The 22,500-nt window shown below is 37.5% G+C and overlaps 1 protein-coding gene and 1 long non-coding RNA gene across 2 annotated transcripts in view; both read right to left on the bottom strand.

The window, feature by feature from the left end:
• Positions 1-8,486, bottom strand: part of LOC135195469 (uncharacterized) — a 33,301-nt gene extending 24,815 nt beyond the window's left edge. Inside the window, exon 1 of the long non-coding RNA XR_010310142.1 lies at positions 8,343-8,486. This is a non-coding gene — a long non-coding RNA (uncharacterized LOC135195469). The remainder of the gene's footprint in view (positions 1-8,342) is intronic.
• A 2,635-nt stretch (positions 8,487-11,121) lies between these two features.
• The window catches only part of LOC135195820 (uncharacterized), a 15,591-nt gene continuing 4,212 nt past the window's right edge, over positions 11,122-22,500 (bottom strand). The window contains exon 2 of the mRNA XM_064222310.1: positions 11,122-12,034. Coding sequence (XP_064078380.1) covers positions 11,519-12,034 — 516 coding nt within the window. The 3' untranslated portion in view covers positions 11,122-11,518. The remainder of the gene's footprint in view (positions 12,035-22,500) is intronic.

Here is a 22,500-nt window from a genome sequence, read left to right on the forward strand (position 1 = left end):
CCCCCGCCTCCTTCCCTCCTCCTGCCAAGTTGCCTTGGGCATTCAATCCAGCCATGATGGAAATTCCCGAAAACGTGGACTTTTCTCGCCAACCCTTGGTCTACCCCACTGGTTTACTTATCAGCCTGTAGCCGCGTCAGATTCTAATTCAAAAGCAGTCGCCCAATAAAATTAAAAACTGCTTGCACCAACATCACTTCGACTTGGAAATTTCTTGGCTAAAAGTCCAAAGTTATTTTGTGAAAGGTGTTTAATAAATATACAAGAGTGGATAGGTAACCGGCAACTGCTGTGTACTGAACTGCTGATCGAACGCCGTAGTTATATGACATAACTGCTTTGAACACCTGTGGCCTTTTACTTTTAAAGTAACGGTATGCCTGATCGAGCAGAGCACTGAAATACAACGAAGTATAATCCATGCATTTTAAACAAAGGAACGAAAAATTAATATTTTAAAAAATGAGAACTTCAATCCTTAGCCATGCAGCTGTTCAGTGCATCCTGAAAGCAGAATTGGTAGTTTATGATAAATACGAGAAAACTGCAGTTTCCAGCTCTAACCTTTCCCTATGGGGATGACTTCGGAAATAATAATACCTATATAATAACCCTGTCCCCTGAGCTATTAATAACCTTATGCAAATCTGTCTCAATATTTCACGGAATCTCTGATCCCTTCTGCTCAAGAAACGAGCGAGAATAAACTCTATTGACGGGTGGGATCAATGGACATTATCAATTCTGAGATACCCAAATGAGTATCTGTATGTTACCCAAACATAATGTATGCCCTCCGAATTCCGATGAAGTTTTTGAAAACGGGCCGTTATCAATACTCTGTTTTTTTTTCCATCTGTCCATCCGCCTGTGGTGTTTTGGCATATGGTAACACTGCGTCCCGGGCTTTAAATAGTTACGCTATGTGTAAGTTTTAGGTAAATAAAAGGATATCTGGGTGTACATTTGCAACTGAAAAGTGTTTTAATAATTTACTTTATGCAAATTACACCGTTAATATTCGAAATAGGATATTATTTAAAGCCCAGGAAGCAGTGTTACCATGCGCAAACACCACAGGCGGATGGAAAGATGGAAAAAAACAGAGTATAGTTTAGGTTAAGCACTAAAGGCCCCCAGACACTGAACGATTGTCGTTATCGACCACACACACACACACTATTCATACAGTACTATGAACGATCTCCGCACCGATTTGTCTGAACAAAGATTTTGTCTCGAGAAGACATGGCCATTATCTCTAGAAGAGACGCGCCCGATAGCGTTATATCGGCAGACAAACTCATACATTGAACGACCTGTGTAGACAGACTTAGGTCGCAAGCCAGCAACCTGGTCGTGACAGATTCCCGCTGAGATCGTTCAGACACGAAACTCCGCCCACTTTTGCATTCAGACAAGTCTTTACACAGTGTTTTTGCGAACGATACAGACAGTCGTTCAGACAATCGTTCAGTGTATGGGAGCCTGGAGCGTCCGTCTCTCTCCCACCCACCCATCTCTATCTCTCTCAACTTATAGACCTGTGTTCGATCCCAGAGCTGGGCGACGAACCGTGTGGGAGTTTCTTTAATTAAAATTTATCATACCGCTAAGCAGTGACCTATAAAATCTGGCTGTAAGTTGGCTGTTGTGGGTAAAGAGAGGGAAGGTAAATAACCAGTTTGAGTGATATATTCCGTCAAAATGTCTATCATCATAATTATCAGTCTAAAAACGGAAGGGCTTCGATCTGGTAATTTTTAACCAACATGTGTCAACCATTCCAAGTTTCTCTCTCTCTCTCTCTCTCTCTCTCTCTCTCTCTCTTCTCTCTAGCAACGAGCGGTTTTATGCAAGATCAATGACTTCCGTGAAAAAGTATGGATCAAGAGAAAGATACCATCCGTCCACCTTCGCCTACTTTTGGTAAACCTCATATCGATCGCCACTAGGCCTATCGGTCGGGCCCCTTTCGATTTTTCGAGGAATGTTTGTGGTTAGAATGCATTCTATATTCTTTATTAAACCCCATTCTTACCATTCTAATGAGGAATGGAATGGATAAAATTTAGGCCAAAGGCCAGGGGCTCGGACCTATGAGGTCATTCAACGCTGATTGGGAACTTGAGAGGAAAGAGGTTGGAAAGGTGTATTAGAATGAAAACCTCGCGGTTGAACTATGAAAACCAAATGTTAGGAGAGGGTGGAAAGTAAGACGAAAGAAAGAGAACATAAACGGAGGTGCAGTAAAAGAATGAAAGGGGGTTGAAGCTAGGGGCCTTAGGGACGCTGTAAAGAACCTTAGGTAATACTGCAGTGCAACGCTTGAGATACACTACCCTTCCTACGGGTAGAATGGTAGGCTGGCTTGGATAAAGACCGCCATTTGCAGTAGTCTGTCGTGGACCTCTGTTGCATCCCAACTTACGGACATATTTTAAACAGTAAAAAAAGAAAAAAAAAAACAGACATGTTTCAAACAGTAAAACAACCAACAGATATTTTAAACCGTCTAAAAAATAATAATAATAAAAAAATTACAGTAATGTGCACTAAGCTAGAAACACAATCCAGTGACAGTAACAATACAGTGTATATTTTGTAACCAAAACAGTTTTCTCTGATAGGAAGTGGTTTGAGAGAGAGAGAGAGTTAAAACCGAACAATCTCACAATCACTTCAACACGAAAATAGAAGTTCTCATTTTATAAAAAAAAAAAAAAAAAAAAAAAAAAATTGTCTGAACAAGAAAAATATCCAACAAAGAGAAAAATACGATATTCAACGTTTGAATAAATTATATTACATTCTGCCAAAGTATTTTGATTTTATATTTCTATGTTTACCCAAATACATCTCGAAGCTACAGCTTAATATAATAATAATAACAATAATAATAATAATCATCATCTAGAGTACTGAGATTTTAAATCTGTTCGGTGTTCACCAAACATTTAAACATAGTTGCTATTAATTTTATACCCGTCTTAATGGCCTTTTGTTTACGTTTAGAATTAAAATGGATCCTAACTGTACTTTATCAGTATAATATAATCTCTTGCCTCGATAGTGTTTTTGCGTTGCATGGAACCAGTGGTTTTTCAGCAACGGGACCAACGGCTTTACGTGACTTCCGAACCACGTCGACAGTGAACTTCTATCACCAGGTTTAACTACACATCTCTCGCACCTCAATGGAATGCCCGAGAATCGAACTGACGGCCACCGAGGTGGCAGGTCAAGACCATACCGATCACGCCGCTGAGGGGCTACAAAATTAATGATGGAGTCATAGCCTAAACGCAGTACAGCTGAATTTTTACCCACAAATTCGTAAAACCTTCCTTATATTGGATGGTATTTTCTCTTTATTATAATAAATATCATACGCACTTCACATTCAACCACAACACGTTTAACACATGGCTTCAATAAGGGAATCGAACGCAGGTTAACGGAATGACGCCCTGTTCCTCTGGTGGAGCTTCTTCCTCTTGTTATACTTAGCCAGGTGGAGCTTTTTAACTTCTTGTTATACTTAGTCTAGAGGAGCTTTTTAACTTCCTCTTATTATTATTTAGTCTTGTGGAGCTTTTTAACTTCCTCTTGTTATACTTAGTCTAGTGGAGCTTTTTAACTTTCCCCTTTTACACTTATCTAGTGGAGCTCTTTAAAAGTTCAGTTTATCTTAGTTTAACCAGACCACTAGGCTGATTAACAGCTCTCCTAGGGCTGACCCGAAGGATTAGATATTTTTACGTGGTTGGGAACCAATTAGTTACGGGACCTACAGCTTATTGTGGGATCAGAACCACATCGAGAAACTAATTTCTTTCACCAGAAATAAATTTCTCTGATTCCACGTTGGCAGAGCGGGGAATCGAACAGTGGAGCCCTTTATCTTAACCTTTTTATACTTCTCTGGTGGAGCTTTTCAACTTCCCATTTTTATACTTATCTAGTGGAGCTGCTGGTGATCGAGTAAGGTTAGAAAATTGATAAAAAAAAGTCTTAATCTTGTTACTGTAAAATTTAATGTACCGATTAGAGATTTCTCTCTCCTACAGCCTGATGCATATAACAACATTCACCACACAATTTTCTGCTGCAAGTACCGCACGCACGCACGCACACACAACACACACACACACACACACACACACACTACACACAAAAACTTCTAGGAACTTATAAGACAAAATTATGTTGGTCTTCTTACGATGTTCGAATTTTTAGGTCTAAATCCAGGAAATAATGTTAACACATTTTTTAAATTCACTGCTTAATACGTACCGGTTCGGACAACAGAAGCAGAGAGAGAGAGAGAGAGAGAGAGAGAGAGAGAGAGAGAGAAGAAGAGAGAGAGAGAGAGAGAGAGAGATTTAAAAATAATTACATGAACTGCGACAGAAAGAAATTTAGGGCTACCGTTGTTTTCTTGTCATCTTGTCTGGATAGCTACAATTTTAATTCCGCGAGTGTAAAAAATTATTCATACGAGTAGCAGAAGGTCGTACTCGGCATATTTAGAAAAGAAAAACTTACAAATTTAAAGGTAATCCATTAGATGGTTATTGTAACAACTAGTGAATTTAGTCGATTATGTATATAAATGTCATAAAGTACCAATCGTCTTGGTATCTGACGTTCGTGATAAGGAAAAATAAGTATCAGGAAACTATTAACGTAAGGACATGAATCACTGACGAAATTACCGAAGCTGATGCAATAATTGTCCAGCGCACGTGGTTCGGCATTTGAATCGATTCCCTACCGCGAGATTAAACTCAAGTTTCACCAACCGACACATCGCACTGAACGCATCTGCTGTTTATTTCAGATACTGTATTAGTCAGTCCTGAGAGTCTCTGTTGTATTGTAATCCCGAAAGTACGTTGTAGATAGACGCATGTCTAATTCATGCTGGGAAGCACAGTGACAGCGTGGACAGAGACAGTTCAATAACAAGAGCTGTTTGTGAAACGCGATGCTTCAGCTGGGGAAAAATTAGGCCTACCATTCGACCTTTGACCCTTCTAATTAAAACCTCGACCTCACCTTGCACAATGGTCATCATCAGTCGAATATGCATCCCGAAATATGAATGATTTACTTCGTATAATTCGAAAGTTATGGCGCTCTGGAAAAAAATAAAATAAAACCCAGGTGGACAGGCAGACGGGTCGATATTATTGGCCCCGACTATCGGAACGGTAAACTGGGAATATGATGAAAACATTTCATTGAAAGTAGATGATTAAAAACATAAAAAAAAAAAACTACGAAATCCAACCGCACTACCCCTGTCCAACCCAAAGCAAACAACTCTCCCTCTATGGGAGGGAGGCGGGCCGTATTCTCTCGCGGGGGGTGGGGGGGAAGAGATGGGGAGGGTGAATGGAGGGAGATGGGTTGGCCGTTGTTGTACGGTGGGAGGAGGTACCGGACAGTGTATGTATGTACAGTGTTAAAGGATCAATACCCATACGTTCAAAGACAATTTTTTTCTTCTCGACCATTTCTACGTATCTAGTTCTCCCAAGACTCCTTTCAGCACCACGTACAAGAGAGAGAGAGAGAGAGAAGCAAGCACTATTTATCACTCAGACCCTTCCCCCGTCAGCGTCTAAATATTTGGAGCCATTCTCTCCCATAGCCTCTCCCTCCTCGCAGAGAGAAAATAACTGTTCTTAAAGAACGCTTTCCCTCCCTCCCACCATTATGAAGGAAAATGAACACCTTACCGCTGTAGTTTTCTGTCTTTACAAGTCGCTTAGTCAAACAGAGAATGTTCCCTATTCCGATCCAAAGCAAATAACATCGCACATTTAGGTTAATAACTTTCAATAGATTAGTTTTACAAACAAATGCCGACAAGATCTCTCATTGTATGACACACAACCCGTACAAGGCCAACTAAAAAATTATTACAACATAAAAAAGCTCGTGGAAAGATCTACGTGTATTGATAAAAGATAAAATTGATCTCGGTACAATGACGCATCATAGTATTGAAAAAATATGTCAGTCAGTCGCTAAGGCCATAATACCAGTCATATAAGGACACGGGCTCACTCAAGGTCTTTACAGACTTATGCATTTTTATTTGCATTGTTCGTAAGAGGCTGTGACCAAATTGTTTTTTGTCCATAAAAATATAAGAATATATATATATATATATATATATATATATATATATATATATATATATATATATATATATATATATATTATATAAATATGAAATTACATATTGTATATAACCAATTAATAAAAGGAGCCCGTAAAAACGACAAAATATAGAAAGTAAGAACTATATTTCGGACTGCTGTCTCTCTCTTCAGGTAGGTAATGAATGAAAAGTTACAGAAAAGGCGGTATTTATACAGAGATCCATCCACGGGTAGCACCTTTTATTAGAAGGAATTCTGTTGTAGCAGAACATTTTCACCAGTAAAGTAATAAAGAGACGTCGGTGTAATTCAGTGGCCGAGTATGAGCGAGCGTTATCTAGGTTCACGGTTTGATCCCTATGCCTACACCAGTCCACCCAGTGTGAATTGGTACCGGAGAAAAGTGAAAAATATACCAAGTGGCTTTTCCCCTTTAGTAGCTCCATCGGGAAATACTTAGGAATGAGGTTGTTAGCCCAGTATACCTTTTTCTGAAACCTGACGGCTACTCACAACATTCGACTGACTACAGTGTATCGAAAGACGCTGCGAAGCAGCATAGTACTACGGTTTTTCAGAAAACATCGGCCCAAAGGAGACTTTTCTGTCACCATATATATATATATATATATATATATATATATATATATATATATTATATATATATATATATATACTATATATTACAGCTTGTCTATCTTTATACATTGAGAATGATGCCATGTAAAGGGGAGGGGGGTGGGGGGGGGGTGTGTTTGGCAGACCCAATGCTGATGAGCATTGTGTGTGTCTGCGAAAGTTAATGTTGTAAGTTTTATGCACAAGTGTTTCATTTACGATTCTGCAGTCAAATTATGAATGTGACAGAAACTGTGTTTTTGCTCGTGGAGAGAGAGAGAGAGAGAGAGAGAGGGAGAGAGATGAAAACGACCAAAGGACCTTTGGTTAGTCCAAACCTGCAACTTGATAAAAATCAGGCCACAGTCCTTTGCCTAACACATTGATGTTGGTGAAGTCCAAAAGCCCAATATGTTTGACATTTGTAGACATCACTCATTAACATAGATAAAAATTCATACGTGCACTTTACGAGATAAAAGTACAAGTGAATTGGGTGTAGTGAACAGGTATACGTAGATCAAAGCAGAATATCTGGAATTAGAACTTTAAATGAAATCTTAAAGATATGGACTTTTTCAAATGCAAGGAGAAAAAAATACTGGACGAGACAGTAGAAAGTCGGCAGATGAACAAGTTATGCATAAAGATAAATGTAATTTTGTTCAAGCTAATCATCGCATGAATCATTACCCCATATCATCAAAAATGACAGCGTAACTTTGACCATACTGAAGTTGTAAAAGGCATTCCTCGAGAATTCTTCTATGCGGAAGTGGATACCGTGAATAGTTAGGTCACAAAAATAATTAACTATCTTCAGCAAGACGATTTTCTAGGTCCTGCGAACTATAGGCTACGCCTTACATTCTTGAGCCGCGGAATGTAAGCACAAAGTCGGCCTAGGTTTTGTTCAAAGGCAATTTAACTGATCCATTTATTATTTGTTGACTACTAAAGAGGAATGACGTTGTCCGTCTTATTGGTTTTTTGCGCAGTTATGTTGAAAAAAAAACGTACGTCATTAATAATTTCATTTTTAATTGTTTGATTGGTAATAACTCCGCACGGACTGCAAGGAAAGTTCCCGCGAATATGGAAGCCACTAGGGATTGGGGAGTCAAATGTATTTCGCAGTGTTTAGTACCAGCCCCTGGGGGTAACGTAATTACAGCCGATCCCAAAAAATAACAGTAATGTCTTAATAAGCTACCCAAATACTGTAGGAAACTGTAATTCCCAAATAAATACCCGACGCCGAGTTAATTCCCTGGATCTGATTTTGTGGAACATATCATGCATGTTACCTGTAACGCTTTGAATGAGAAAAATATCTCTAAAGCGGTATATACTAATCAGTCTTTAGTATGTGATAAGACATTAACTTTTTAAAGCAAGGATAATGGCTTTACTATCCTGCAGAAATCACCATCTATCACGCCATCATCCTCTCTCTGTTCAACCTGCATAAGTATTTTAGGTACATGTTGGGGATATAATCAAGTGTCCTTATAGTACGAATAATCTCCACGATGGCTGGAAACCCACCTTTAATTAGCCGAAATGTTCATACAGATGTCACGTTTTGAGTTCAACTATTCACCCACATTTAGATCACTATCCTCTGAACGTATACCGTCCGCTAACTGTGCCTCCTTCCAACTGTCACTTATGCGAAGTTCGCTTCAGAGGACAGAGTTATAGTACTAAGTACCCTACCTTGGAACACCAACACCCTCGACTTGTTAGTTAATCTCGTTACCTTCGTTAACTGGGACAGTTTGTCTTTCTGTGGCTGTGAAGTCATATCCATTTTCACTTTTAATTGATTCCCGATAAGAAATACATATACTCATACACCTGTGAGATTTTTAACGGCTGCTTTCGATACCTAGTCACATCGTATTCGCGTGCCATAGGCTCAATCGCAGATGTTACGAAAATGGATTCTGCTGACAGATTTTAAACTAAAAATGTTATTCGTAGAAGTCCTTGACGAAGATTGAAAAAAATACTCTAAAGGAAGTGGAAAAATGACTTCTGCGCTATGATACCACTCAACTAAGAAGCTGGTCATGTTGAGAAGGGAGTTGATCAAGATTTATAGTGCACCTTCAGTTCAGCGGGGAAGCAGAATTTTCCCGCTAAGCAACGAGTGTTCGTTTTCCTTCGCCTTCCGGCCTTGGCTTGGTTCATAACTTATACTTTTTTCTACTGTGATTATCATGACAGACTTCGTGCTGCCAGAAAAGAGAGAGAGAGAGAGAGAGATACGAATAAATAATTACGCAGCATCAATTTTCAGTCGCTTTATTTAGAAACGGTAATGAGATCAGATAACAGATTATAATTTGAATAAATTCTTGTCATGAAGATTTATTAGCTATTTACACCAACAATCCAGTTATAGATAACATGGTTTGATTATTATAGGAAATTACCTTCACTATTCTACATTAACCTGAGGAAGTAGTTTGAAGAACATGCTTTAAAGTTTAAAGCAAGGTAATAAGTCTTAAGATATTCTTTATCAGGAAATGAATATCTCAATAATAATAATAATAATAATAATAATAATAATAATAATAATAATAATAATAATAATAATAATAATAATAATAATAATAATAATATAATAATAATAATAATAATAATAATATCAGTCTTGGAGCTCTCTCACTTTTATGTTAAGTAGTTCTTAAATTTACAACTACCCAACTATAGTTAAGTAAATGTAGCCGATCAAAATAAGGGAACTTACCGAGACACAGATCATAAGTTCTTAAATTTTAAGATTTTAAAAATTATAAGTATTTGCTTCGTGGTGCTTTGGCATCGAGAAGTTTCTTCTGCTATTAGAACGGCACCCATTAATCAAGTAAAAATAATGACATAAATTTGTCACGGAGAGAATTGTGAACAATGCCATATGAAGTTTGGGCAAAATCGTATTTAGCTTGACTATTATTTTTTTTTTTAATATTATTAAGAAGAGGAAACCTATTCATATAGAACATGCCCACCAAAGGGGCCACTGACTTGAAATTCAAACTTCCAAAGAATATGGCGTTCATCAGGAAGAATAATAAGAGGTATACAGTGAAATACAAAAACAAGAGATCACACTAAAAAAAAAAAAATAATAACCTATAAGTCTCGAAATAGTGGGTTGATGAAATCCACTGCCCATTTAAGTGAACAAAGAACATACAGGGTGTCCATAAAGTTACAGTGCCATTACAAGTATTTATTGCTCAGAATGGTACTGGGACTTTATGGACAACCTGTATAAATGTATATCTCTCCGTTTAATTTATAATCCAATATTCTTCTATTACTTAATGATCAAGTATTTTTTTTTATTGAAGCATATCGTTTGATGACCAAAAATGAAACCAAAAACAAAAACATTAAATTATCGAGAGAGAATTTTCACAGATGATTACAGATGACGGAAAATATAAACTGTATTAATTTCATGTTGATTCTCTCTCTCTCTAATTATATACATATATAAATAATAGATATATATATAATTAATATATATATATATGTGTGTGTGTGTGTGTGTGTGTGTATATGTATATATATATATATATATATATATATATATATATATATATATATATATATACAAAGTAAAAATCCACAATTAAGTATTCAAACAAAGCTGTATTTTTCAAAATACAAATATATGCTTATACACAAATATAATTATGGATTTTTACTTATTATTTCCGGTCACAGTACAGTGATCCATCACACACACACACAAAAAGATGTAGCATATATATATATATATATATATAATATATATATATATATATATATATATATATATATGAGTATCATTGGCAACTGTAAATGTTAGAACATTCTACATTAGCCAAAGTGTACTCGTGAAGTGTATTTGTAAACAAACACTCCAAAAGATTGAAAAAGAAACCCACAAATTCAATTTGTAACTTGTTTACTTCTAAGTATTTACATGTAGAGAGATCAAAGTAATTGAAGGAAACAAAGGTTTTACCTCAGAAGATCCCATAAGCCGAGCTTTGATATTAAAAGAAGCTAAGATTGACCCTGCTGACCTGGAGATTAGCTTCCTGCCCCCAAAAGACTTACGGTGACCACACCCTTACCACAACGGGTGAATCCCATTGACCATCAGCGTCAGGATAATCAGAGCGACAAGAGGGGATTGGCAACTCTCAAGAAAACCAGAACAGCCATCGCATAAATGACAGCACAACGAGAAGTTCCAGAGACTGCTGGGCCTTGACCCCAGGCTAAAAATTCCCAACAATCATCGAGAATGGGCCACAGAAGGGCCTGAAAGTACTCGAGTGTGGAGTAAAACTAAATGTAAATACTTAGAAGTAAACAAGTTACAAATTGAATTTGTGGGTTTCTTTTTCAATCTTCAGAAGAAAACTGAAAGAAGTTTTTGTTTGGTTTAAACACTCCAATCTTACCACCTGAGCATCTAACCATTTGTTAAAGTAAACACAGAATCCGCGCTAACCAAACGGACAAACATCCACTGAGGTTATAAACAAACTCCACTCCAACGGAAAAAGGCGTTCGACAACAGTGAGAGCAAACGCTCAGGATCCACGCTAACCATAAGGGCATTCGCTCACTGCAGTTATAAAAACCCATAACCCACGTAGATCGATATGGCAATCATTGGCCCGTAGAAAACCGTCGGCTCAGAATCCACTCTAGCCAGCATCGTAGGTCGATTCCGTCGACTCCCTCAGCGTCGACACCTCGAAGAGCACCTGCTGGATGCGCAACTTCGCAACGGTGACCTGCGTCTGTGACATGGCCCTCAGCTGCTCCGAAACGCTCAGGCCGAAAGTGTCGTGTTTCTGCAGGTAGAAGATGGTAGACATGGCTGGGGAGGAAGACGATGATGAGCCGCCGTTGCGACAGGATTCGGGCGGTCTGATTCTTTCCTGGATATTGCCCTCGGGGCAGCTGGCGTTGCCCGCAGCAGCAGCAGCTGCAGTAGCGGCAGGACCTCGCGGTCCTTCCCCGACGCCGCTGTTGTTGTCGCTGCTGGTGCTCGGTGTCAGCTCCTTGGCGTCAACCTCGGTGCTCTTGTGCTCGAAACGGCGTTTTCTCCTCTCCCTGAGGTCCTGCAGGTAAGTGATTTCTCCGCCGGTGTTGGCTTCGTCTACCTCCGGCAGGAGGCGTTGGTCGAAGTGGTCGCTGTGGTAGTCGTTTTCTTCTTCCTGGAAGCATTCGGAGATAAGAGGCCAATGTTACTTCTAAGCGTACTACGTGTTATTCAATACAGCCATCTTAACAAAAACATTATATAAAGTATAATAATTATACATTTTGTTTCAAATTACTATGCATAAATCAAAATTACCTATCAAGGATAAACTGCTCACACACACACACACACAAATATATATATATATATATATATATATATATATATATATATATATATATATATATATATATATATGTATATATATATAAAGTCATTCCTCGTAATATGGGATGGCTTGCTTCAGAGATGAACAAGACTGCAGAAACCGATCCAGTCACCTTCTTCAACTTCTGAATCGAATTAAGAATCAGCACATTTTACAATAAAAACAAAATCGATAACACTCACTAAAAACATCTATAAAACAGGAACACCAGCAGCAATTTGACATGTCCTAAATCAAAGTGCACCTCTCACCTGTATCCTGTTCAATATTCCGAATGATCTATACTTCACCAACCAAACCATCTCTCTCTCTCTCTCTCTCTCTCTCTCTCTCTCTGCTCTCTCCTCTCTCATCTCTCCGCTCCTCTCTCTCTCTCTCTCTCTGTAGCAAAGGAGAGAAAGAAAAAAGCTTGACGCACAAAAAAATGAGAGCTGTTGACACTACCGATTTGTGTGTTGACTGCAAAGACAAGTTTCACGACCAAAGAAAAGTTTTTGTTTGAATATGTTGATGGGAGAGTGACTGACTCTGGTTTATTATAAAGAGAGGGTCTGAAGTGCAGGTGGATTTCGCGTTCACTTCTGTTAAATGCCAGAGAAAATACTGAAGAGATATAGGTATAAGTCTGTATGTGGAAACAAATCATGGATTATGGGGTGATTGATGTGTGCAGATTAAAAGAAAAAAAATGTGTTGGCTGGTGATAGTGAAGAGAAGTCACAACGGATAGTGAAACATGTAATAAAAGAGAGTTAATTTTAGGAAGCGAAAGATTGAAAAAGAAACCCACAAAATTACTGTGTGGAACGTGTTTACTTATCAGTATTTTCATTTTATTTTACTCAACACTCGAGTACTTTTAGGTCCTATCTGTGGCCCTTTTTCAAGAGATGTGTACTAGGTCCAGGCTGACAACCTACACATCTCTTGAAAAAGGGCCACAGATAGGACCTGAAAGTACTCGAGTGTTGAGTAAAATAAAATGTTAATACTTATAAGTAAACACGTTATACACTGTAATTTTGTGGGTTTCTTTTTCAATCTTTCTCTTCCTAAAATCCACTCTCGTTTATTACATGTTTCACTATTCGTTGTGACTTCTCTTCACTATCACGAACCAACACTTTTTTTACTATTTATCTGCACACATCAACGTTATATACAGTAATTTTGTGGGTTTATTTTTCAATCTTCAGAATAAAACTGAAAGAAGTTTTTGAAGGGAAAGATTATGAGAGACTAGAAGAAAGCCAAGAAGGAGGAGCAATGGATGTTGTTATGCAAAGTGGAAAGTTAGTCAGGATATTGGAAACTGGAAATAAAATAATGACTGAAATGGGAGAAGCAAGAGGACAACACGATCTAGAGAGAGTTTTAAAAAGTAGGAAATAAAAGTTATTGTCGAGCCAACTAATCGTTCTGAAACTTAATGAAACTTAAGTGAGCATGTCAGGTGCAAATGAAAGAGAAAGCGAATGCTGCCGAGATAAACTGTTTGCAAGTTGTAGGAGGTGGAATACGAATGCCTGAGGAGGAGAGAATGTTAAAAACAAGTTAGGTATATATCTTAATTTAAGTAGACCAATGCGCTGATTAAAAGCTCTCCTATAAGGCTGGCCCGAAGGATTAGATATTTTTACGTGGCAAGGAACCAACTGGTTACCTAGCAACGGGACCTACAACTTATTGTGGGATCCGACCCACATTATATCGAGAAATTAATTTCTAACCACCAGAAACAAATTCCTTCGATTCCTTGTTGGCAGAGCGGGGAATCGAACTCGAGACTACCGGAACAAGACGATCGTGTAGAAGGTGCAAATTCGGTGTATAATATTATATATATATATATATATATATATATATATTATATATATATATATATATATATATATATATATATACATAATATATATATATATATATATATATATATATATATATATATATATATATATCATTTCTTTGGTAAGAAGAACATCACAGAGAAAGTACTAACTCGATGGGAAACAAAGACGCTGGAACGGAAGGGCCTATCGTACTGGAAGCGCAAGGATACGAGAGAGATGCAGAATTGAGTGACGCAGTCCGCGTGTGTGTTCGTGTATGCGTCTGTCACTTAAGACGGGTGGAGGGGGAGGTAGGGCTTGGGAACTACTGTACGATCCAGAGTACAGACTTATGCTCCGAACCCATTTCCTCATAGGATTAAGTTCTCATCGATTTCATGCTTATATATGTATACGTATGTATAAGTATGAGAGAGAGAGAGAGAGAGAGAGAGAGAGAGAGAGAGAGAGAGAGAGAGAGAGAGAGAGAGAGAGAAAATGTAATTTTTTGAAAGGCATTACATTACATAGTTCAAACTTTTAAAATAAGTTTTAAAAATTGATAAAAGCTTCTTGGGCATCTGAATTACAGAAAAATGAGTCGTAATTTACAAAATATACTTTAGACTAAAAATATCTGCAATTACAAAGATGAGTTCAAGGGAATGAACCATTTTATAGCTGTAATGCACGAGACCGCATTATTTTCCCAAGTTAAAGTACAAGTTCTTTTGGACTTACATATATAAAAGTTTGTGTTTTAATAATAATAATAATTGATAAGGGGAACCGTACAGATTTCCGAAAGCTATCTTTGCTGTTTTTAAACTTAAATATATGTACATTTACATAACTGTGGATTTGTTTCTCCAATAATAATAATAATAATAATAATAATAATAATAATAATAATAATAATAATAATAATAGATACCCTAATCCAGACTGTAAGGATTGTATCTGGGGACATCAGGATGGAGTTTGGAATAGAAAAATGCGCCTTAGTCAACATACAAAAAGGCAAAGTAACGACAACTGAAGGGATAAAGCTACCAGATGGGAGCAACATCAAACACATAGATGAGACAGGATACAAATACCTGGGAATAATGGAAGGAGGGGATATAAAACACCAAGAGATGAAGGACACGATCAGGAAAGAATATATGCAGAGACTCAAGGCGATACTCAAGTCAAAACTCAACGCCGGAAATATGATAAAAGCCATAAACACATGGGCAGTGCCAGTAATCAGATACAGTGCAGGAATAGTTGGAAATGGACGAAGGCAGAACTCCGCAGCATAGATCAGAAAACCAGGAAACATATGACAATACACAAAACACTACACCCAAGAGCAAATACGGACAGACTATACATAACACGAAAAGAAGGAGGGAGAGGACTACTAAGTATAGAGGACTGCGTTAACATCGAAAACAGAGCACTGGGGCAATATCTGAAAACCAGTGAAGACGAGTGGCTAAAGAGTGCATGGGAAGAAGGACTAATAAAAGTAGATGAAGAATCCAGATAACAGAGACAGGAGAAAAGACAGAAAGAACAGAGGACTGGCACAACAAACCAATGCACGGACAATACATGAGACAGACTAAAGAACTAGCCAGCGATGACAATTGGCAATGGCTACAGAGGGGAGAGCTAAAGAAGGAAACTGAAGGAATGATAACAGCGGCACAAGATCAGGCCCTAAGAACCAGATATGTTCAAAGAACGATAGACGGAAATAACATCTCTCCCCATATGTAGGAAGTGCAATACGAAAAATGAAACCATAAACCACATAGCAAGTGAATGCCCGGCACTTGCACAGAACCAGTACAAAAAGAGGCATGATTCAGTAGCAAAAGCCCTCCACTGGAGCCTGTGCAAGAAACATCAGCTACCTTGCAGTAATAAGTGGTACGAGCACCAACCTGAGGGAGTGATAGAAAACGATCAGGCAAAGATCCTCTGGGACTATGGTATCAGAACGGATAGGGTGATACGTGCAAACAGACCAGACGTGACGTTGATTGACAAAGTCAAGAAGAAAGTATCACTCATTGATGTCGCAATACCATGGGACACCAGAGTTGAAGAGAAAGAGAGGGAAAAAATGGATAAGTATCAAGATCTGAAAATAGAAATAAGAAGGATATGGGATATTGCCAGTGGAAATCGTACCCATAATCATAGGAGCACTAGGCACGATCCCAAGATCCCTGAAAAGGAATCTAGAAAAACTAGAGGCTGAAGTAGCTCCAGGACTCATGCAGAAGAGTGTGATCCTAGAAACGGCACACATAGTAAGAAGAGTGATGGACTCCTAAGGAGGCAGGATGCAACCCGGAACCCCACACTATAAATACCACCCAGTCGAATTGGAGGACTGTGATAGAGCAAAAAAAAAAAAAAAAAAAAATAATAATAATAATAATAATAATTTCATACAAGCATATCACTAAATTGGTGAAGAAATCCTCATTGGTGTAAATGGAAATATACATACATATTAAAAATAAATATATAAACGATATATTTCTACTATCACATTTATATTCATACCACTGTGGATTTCTTCATCAGTAATAATAGTAATAAAAAGCATGAGTCACTAAAATGGTGAAACATCCACAGTGGTATAAATATAAATATATATTAAAAATATAAAAAACTATATATTTCTAATATATATCTCCTTGTGAATTTACACTACTGTGGAGGTTTCTTCACTAATAATAATAATAATAATAATAATAATAATAATAATAATAATAATAATAATAATAATAATAATAGTTCAAAGGGTATGTACGTAGGCTTCCTTTCAAGAATAAACCAAATCATGCCACGCCGAGATGCCCGGGGCGAAGCGTGTTCTGGCATTCTGATTTGCCCAATCCATAGGTTAAGCTCTACTAGGTGTGTGCGTGCGTGCATGTGTGCGTTTACACGCGCAGGCGCGCTCGGGAGCGGCTACAGCCACGTGACCTTGAATACAGAGCTTAGTCAAGCCTAGCCTAGCCATTTTAAAGAGCTCAAAAAAGAAGAAACGACATGCTCTGTGAGCGGATGTTGCTATTCTTTTTTTTTCTGTTTGTTTTCCCCTTTTTGCGTACAGCAGGATCGCATCTGCATTTACAAGGGCGTTGCTTCACAAAAAAAATTATTATTATTATTATTATTATTATTATTATTATTATTATTATTATTATTATTATTACGAAAAAATTCCAATTGGTAATAAATTCTATTATTTGCATAAATTCTGACTTTTACAAATTAGGCAATTTATTAATATAATCGTGATTTTAATATACAACACTCTTAATCACGACATTGTTAACTTTTTAATATTATTATTATTATTATTATTATTATTATTATTATTATTATTATTATTATTATTATTATTAATATGAACTGTAACCATTTTAAATTTCTACAGATAATACAATTTATTGATATACATTTGATCTTTAGTACACAACAATCTAATCACGACATGGTGAATCTATTAATATTATTATTATTATTATTATTATTATTATTATTATTATTATTATTATTATTATTATTATTATTATTATTATTATATTAATTTTACCTCTCTCTCTGATGGGACACAGTCTATAAATGCCACGGAACCAGCCATTACTTTTAAAATATGTTTGAGAGAGGGCCTCTCCTTCGAAAATATTATTATTTTTTGTTGTTTGTCTGTATAGGTTTTGTCCTCCTGACTGTAGCCCTGATGCTGATGTACGAATCTTTAAAGAGGCTGGAATGATATCATGCCTTCATTCAGATTTCGAAGTAGTACGTGTGTATATATTTTGTTGTTAACTAATTTATTTATATTTTCTCCTACCTGCCTCTTGTTTTTATCCATTCTCTCAGCTTTCTTTTGGCCCCTGATTTATTATAAGGAACTGGTCCATCACTGATCAAATAAAATGGAACGCAGGGTGACCATAAAGTCCCAGTACCATTACAAGCATTTATTGCTCAGAAACCGCATAACAAAGAGTAATGCAGTTTTTAGTAGAATGTTCTACATTTCCTCAAGTTTACATTTAGCGCACTTTATTCTACAAAAAACTTCATGACTCTATGTTATATGGTTTCTGAGCAATAAATATTCATAATGGTACTGGGACTTTATGGACAGCCTGTACATAATTTAATTTTTCAAGTGTAACGCAGATAGCTTACGCGAAACTCTCCATCGTAAAGATTTACGGGCTGCTCTATGAGCAAGAGCCCGTGCTGGCATAAGGTCAGCTAAATCTAAATCTAGAACGAAATCGTAAAGGCCAGGGTTAGCCCGTCCCATACAGTTCCTAAGCTGCAACCCCTTTCGTTCCTTGCACTGTACCTCCGTTCATATTCTCTTTCTTCCAACTTTCCCTATCCGCACCGAATGGCCTCACAGATCCCTTTGGCCTGAAAATATTTTATTTCAATTGCTAAAGCATGCAAAGGCTCCCAAATGATTGCCAAGCAAAACTTCCACTTGACAGTCTCTCATAAGCGCAATATATGCATTACTCAACACGTAATTAAAATAATTACCAGACCATGTTATTATTATAAAGTTCCGCAATCCCTCGATGTATTAAGAGAAGACGCAATTTATGCCGAATGCCAAGCGCTGGGACCTACGAGATCATTTGGTACCGAAAGGGAAGTGAGAGCAATAAAGGTTTCTAATAGAGGTCACGGTTGCACTAAGAAATAACTGTTAGGAGAGGTGGAAAGTAAGATGAAAGAATGAGAATATGAATGGAAATACAGTAAAAAGAATGAAAAGGTTTGCAGCTAGGGGCTGAAGGGACGCTGCAAAGAACCTTAAGCAATGCCTACAGTGCACCGCACAACCCCCTTACAGAGTAGATGTGTTGACATGAGTCATCATAAAACTTATACTTGACTTCTTACTGTAAAAATAGCTTCTTTTTTTTTCTATAATATATAATCCGACGTTAATTACGCCTATAAGTCAAGTGCGTGGTATTTGAATTTAAAGGCCACTAGAACCAAATGAACAGTAAAACCAAGGTCTAAAGAATACTTTAGAGTTTAGACCTTAAGTAAACTCATCCCAATTTTAATAAGCTGTGCTAGTATGAACCAAAATATAGTTAAGTAAAACCAAATATATCGGCCGATACTGGCAAAGCCTAGTACTACAGACCTTGCCTATATAGTACAATGGTGAACATTAACAGACCCAATACGCCTAGCAATATACCCCTGACAGGTTGAAACATGAGTTTCATATCTTTTAATAGTTTTAAAAGAAGTTAAATTTCACTGAGGCTCAAAAGTCGAAATTTATCTATAAATTCTCACAATGAATGCTTTTAAAACCTAAGCCTTTCACTTCGTTCACTTTGGTTTTATGTGCAGCCCTCCACAGGGATGGTTCACTCTCTGGCGGGCCCTTGTACGTTCTCTAAAAAAGTGGCTTCTTATATTTTATATAATTGTCTTTTAGTGTTTCCTCGTCAGTATCGTAGCTTCTGCAGAATAGGAGCGTCTTTAGTTTTTTTTTTTTTTTTTAATATGGTCTCAACTAATTTCTACACTTAGTGTAGGGACGCAAGTTTTGTGTACAAGAAAACTACACTGATAAAACAAAATAAAAAAAAAAAAATAGGCGTAGTCTACGCGATGACGGAAAGAATATTTTAAAAATCATGGTATAGACTGTTTAAGTTGAACGCCGCAGGAACAGGTATCATATTCAATAAAGAAAAAAAAATCCACAGAAAAAAATTCAGCTGAATACAAATGAGAATGTGATGAAACCTAGCACCTGTAGCACTTGACACAGTTTCAATAATAATAATGAAAATAATCTGAAACATCATTTTGCTATCAAGGACTACACTCAGAACTTAATTACAGGACTACCAGAACTGTCTTGATTAAGAGATATCGCAACTGCTTTCTGAGAACGACTGACACCCGTAATTGCCAACTGTTTTCAGTTGTTTTCTTGGAAACTTTTCTTTAAACTGTAAGAGATACACGAAAATAAGCTAGTTCGATTGTTATACCCGAGTTTACGTTGTTTATACATGCAAAGAGAGAGAGAGAGAGAGAGAGAGAGAGAGAGAGAGAGAGAGAGAGAGAGAGAGAAACTACAAAAGTTTCCAGTGTTTTGGTGTAAGTACACATGGCGCTGGACTGGATACCACAATGGGAGAACGAGAAAGGGTGGTTATGCTGGGAGCTTTAAATGCAAATGTATGCAATGTAGAAAGAGATGGCATAATTGGTGGGTCTGGAGTGCCTGGGGTGAATGAGAATTAAGTTTTGTGGGAAATGTGCTCTGAAAGTGGCCTGAATGTGGCTTGTCAAAGAAAAATAGTATACTTGGGAAACAAGAAGGCAAGGAAGTTAATTAAATTGTGATAAAAAAGCAGGTTGATTGATGTGATGGTGAGACAAAGATGCGCTGGAGATATATCTGATCATTGTTTTATGCAAGTGAAAATGGGAGATAAGTTTTATGTGGAAGACTGAAGTGTGATAGAGAAGAGATTTCAATTTAAGAAAGAAACGTATGCAATATAGGCAACAGTATACTTAGAACATGACGGCATTAGTAAGAAGTGCCAGAAATTCAAGGGGTAAGGGATTAGCAGAGGTTTATTATGGGTTTAAGAAGAAGGATAAAAAAAGAATCAAGTGGAGGGATAGTCTAAATAGATCTAATGTGAATATATGTTAAAAAACAATGTTGAAACCGCAATTTCCGGACCACTGGTCGCTTAGCAGTATACTAAAGAGCAGAAGCCAGTCATAGCCAAAGTGAGTAATAGGCAGGATATATTGAAACCTCAAATCCAGGGGAAAGGGAAATGAGCAAAGTGAAAAAGAAAGCACAGATACTGCATGAAGAGAAGTCCCTTGTGAACTGAATACTTTGAAGAGTTGTTGACTGTGGAATATATCAGTAGGCATATTTATATGGATGATGCAGGAGTGGAGACGGTTCATGTAAATTTGAGAAGGCTTGAGGAAATGGCTGGTTGGGGATTTAAGGAGAGCAATTAAAACGCTCAAGAATGGAAAGGCACCAGGAGTTTTTATTAGTAGCGCACAGGTGGTGTATGGGCGGGCTGGGGAGGGGGTGGGGGAAGGTAGGGGAGACGGTTGAGCGCTTGGCCAAGGTCAAGATATGCTCGGATGACTGAAAGGTTCCTAAGGATTGGGTGGGAGGGGGGGTAAATGTCCCTTTATATATAGAAAGAGGTGACAACGGATAATGCAACAACAGCAAGGTGCATGACATGACATAAAATTACGTAGTACTGTATTCCAATTGAGGATTTTCACCGAGAGGATGACAGATGACATTCCACGATGAGGTTTTGCCGGCGAAGATGCGACTAAGTTTGATAGTACAAGGAAAAAGCTGCATATGACAAACGAAACCGGATAACGTTTGGCTAGAATGTCACTAGACAGATGTGGTATGGAGGGTGTTAGGGTATATATCGAGAGAAATTTATTTAGAATGACGGACATTTTCGATGTAAACAAAAGAATGTGTTAGAATGTTTGGTGTAAAGTTTGGTGTAAGTATAGGCCTAGGAAGGATTTGATATCTGCATAGCCGTACAAAATGTGTATGGAGGGCGTGATGAGAAAGGCCACTGATAAAACAAGAAATGTATGGAGATGACTGTGAGAGAAGAAAATGGGTCATGAATGAGCGGCGAGTTACTGATGTTCATTTGTTCAGTTTTATGTACAGCCGTCCACAGGGATGATTCTCTCTCTGGCGGGCCCTTGTAGTACGTTTTCTAAATAAGTTGCACCATATTTATTTATAACAGTCTTTTGGTGTTTTCTTATCAGTATCGTAGCTCCTGCAGAATAGGGAAGTCTTTAGTTCTTTTTTATTTTTTTTAACTTGCTTTCTCCTTGTGTATGATCTTCACTTCCGGCGGTATTTTGTCGTATAATCTTGGTGCGCAATGTTCAAATGCTCTCTCGACTGACTTAAAATTTGTTCTAGGTTCAAATAGCCCTTATGCTGCACTGGCATGTCTGATCACAATATTCATTTCAGGTCTAAAGAAACTTAAGCAGTTTCTCAGATATGTTGGTTCACCATATTTTAGTACTGTAAAGACTGTAAGGAGTATTTTGTATTCTAGTCTTGCTTTTACTGGGAGCCTATGTAGCTCGATTAGTGCCGGAGTTATTCTGACAACAATCAGGCAATAGTTTGAAAGGGTTGGTAAGTAGCTAAAATTAGAAGTGGATATCGCAAGAGTAAGGTTATGAGGGTAAATGCAGGCCAAGATGACGCTATGCGTGGTCATTTGGCTGCTGGGAGAATGGAAGTGATTGAGTCTTATAGATATTTTAAAGTAAATTTAATAGATGACGGTAGGA

Source organism: Macrobrachium nipponense, chromosome 16, assembly GCF_015104395.2.
Source record: "Macrobrachium nipponense isolate FS-2020 chromosome 16, ASM1510439v2, whole genome shotgun sequence".
NCBI lineage: Eukaryota > Metazoa > Arthropoda > Malacostraca > Decapoda > Palaemonidae > Macrobrachium > Macrobrachium nipponense.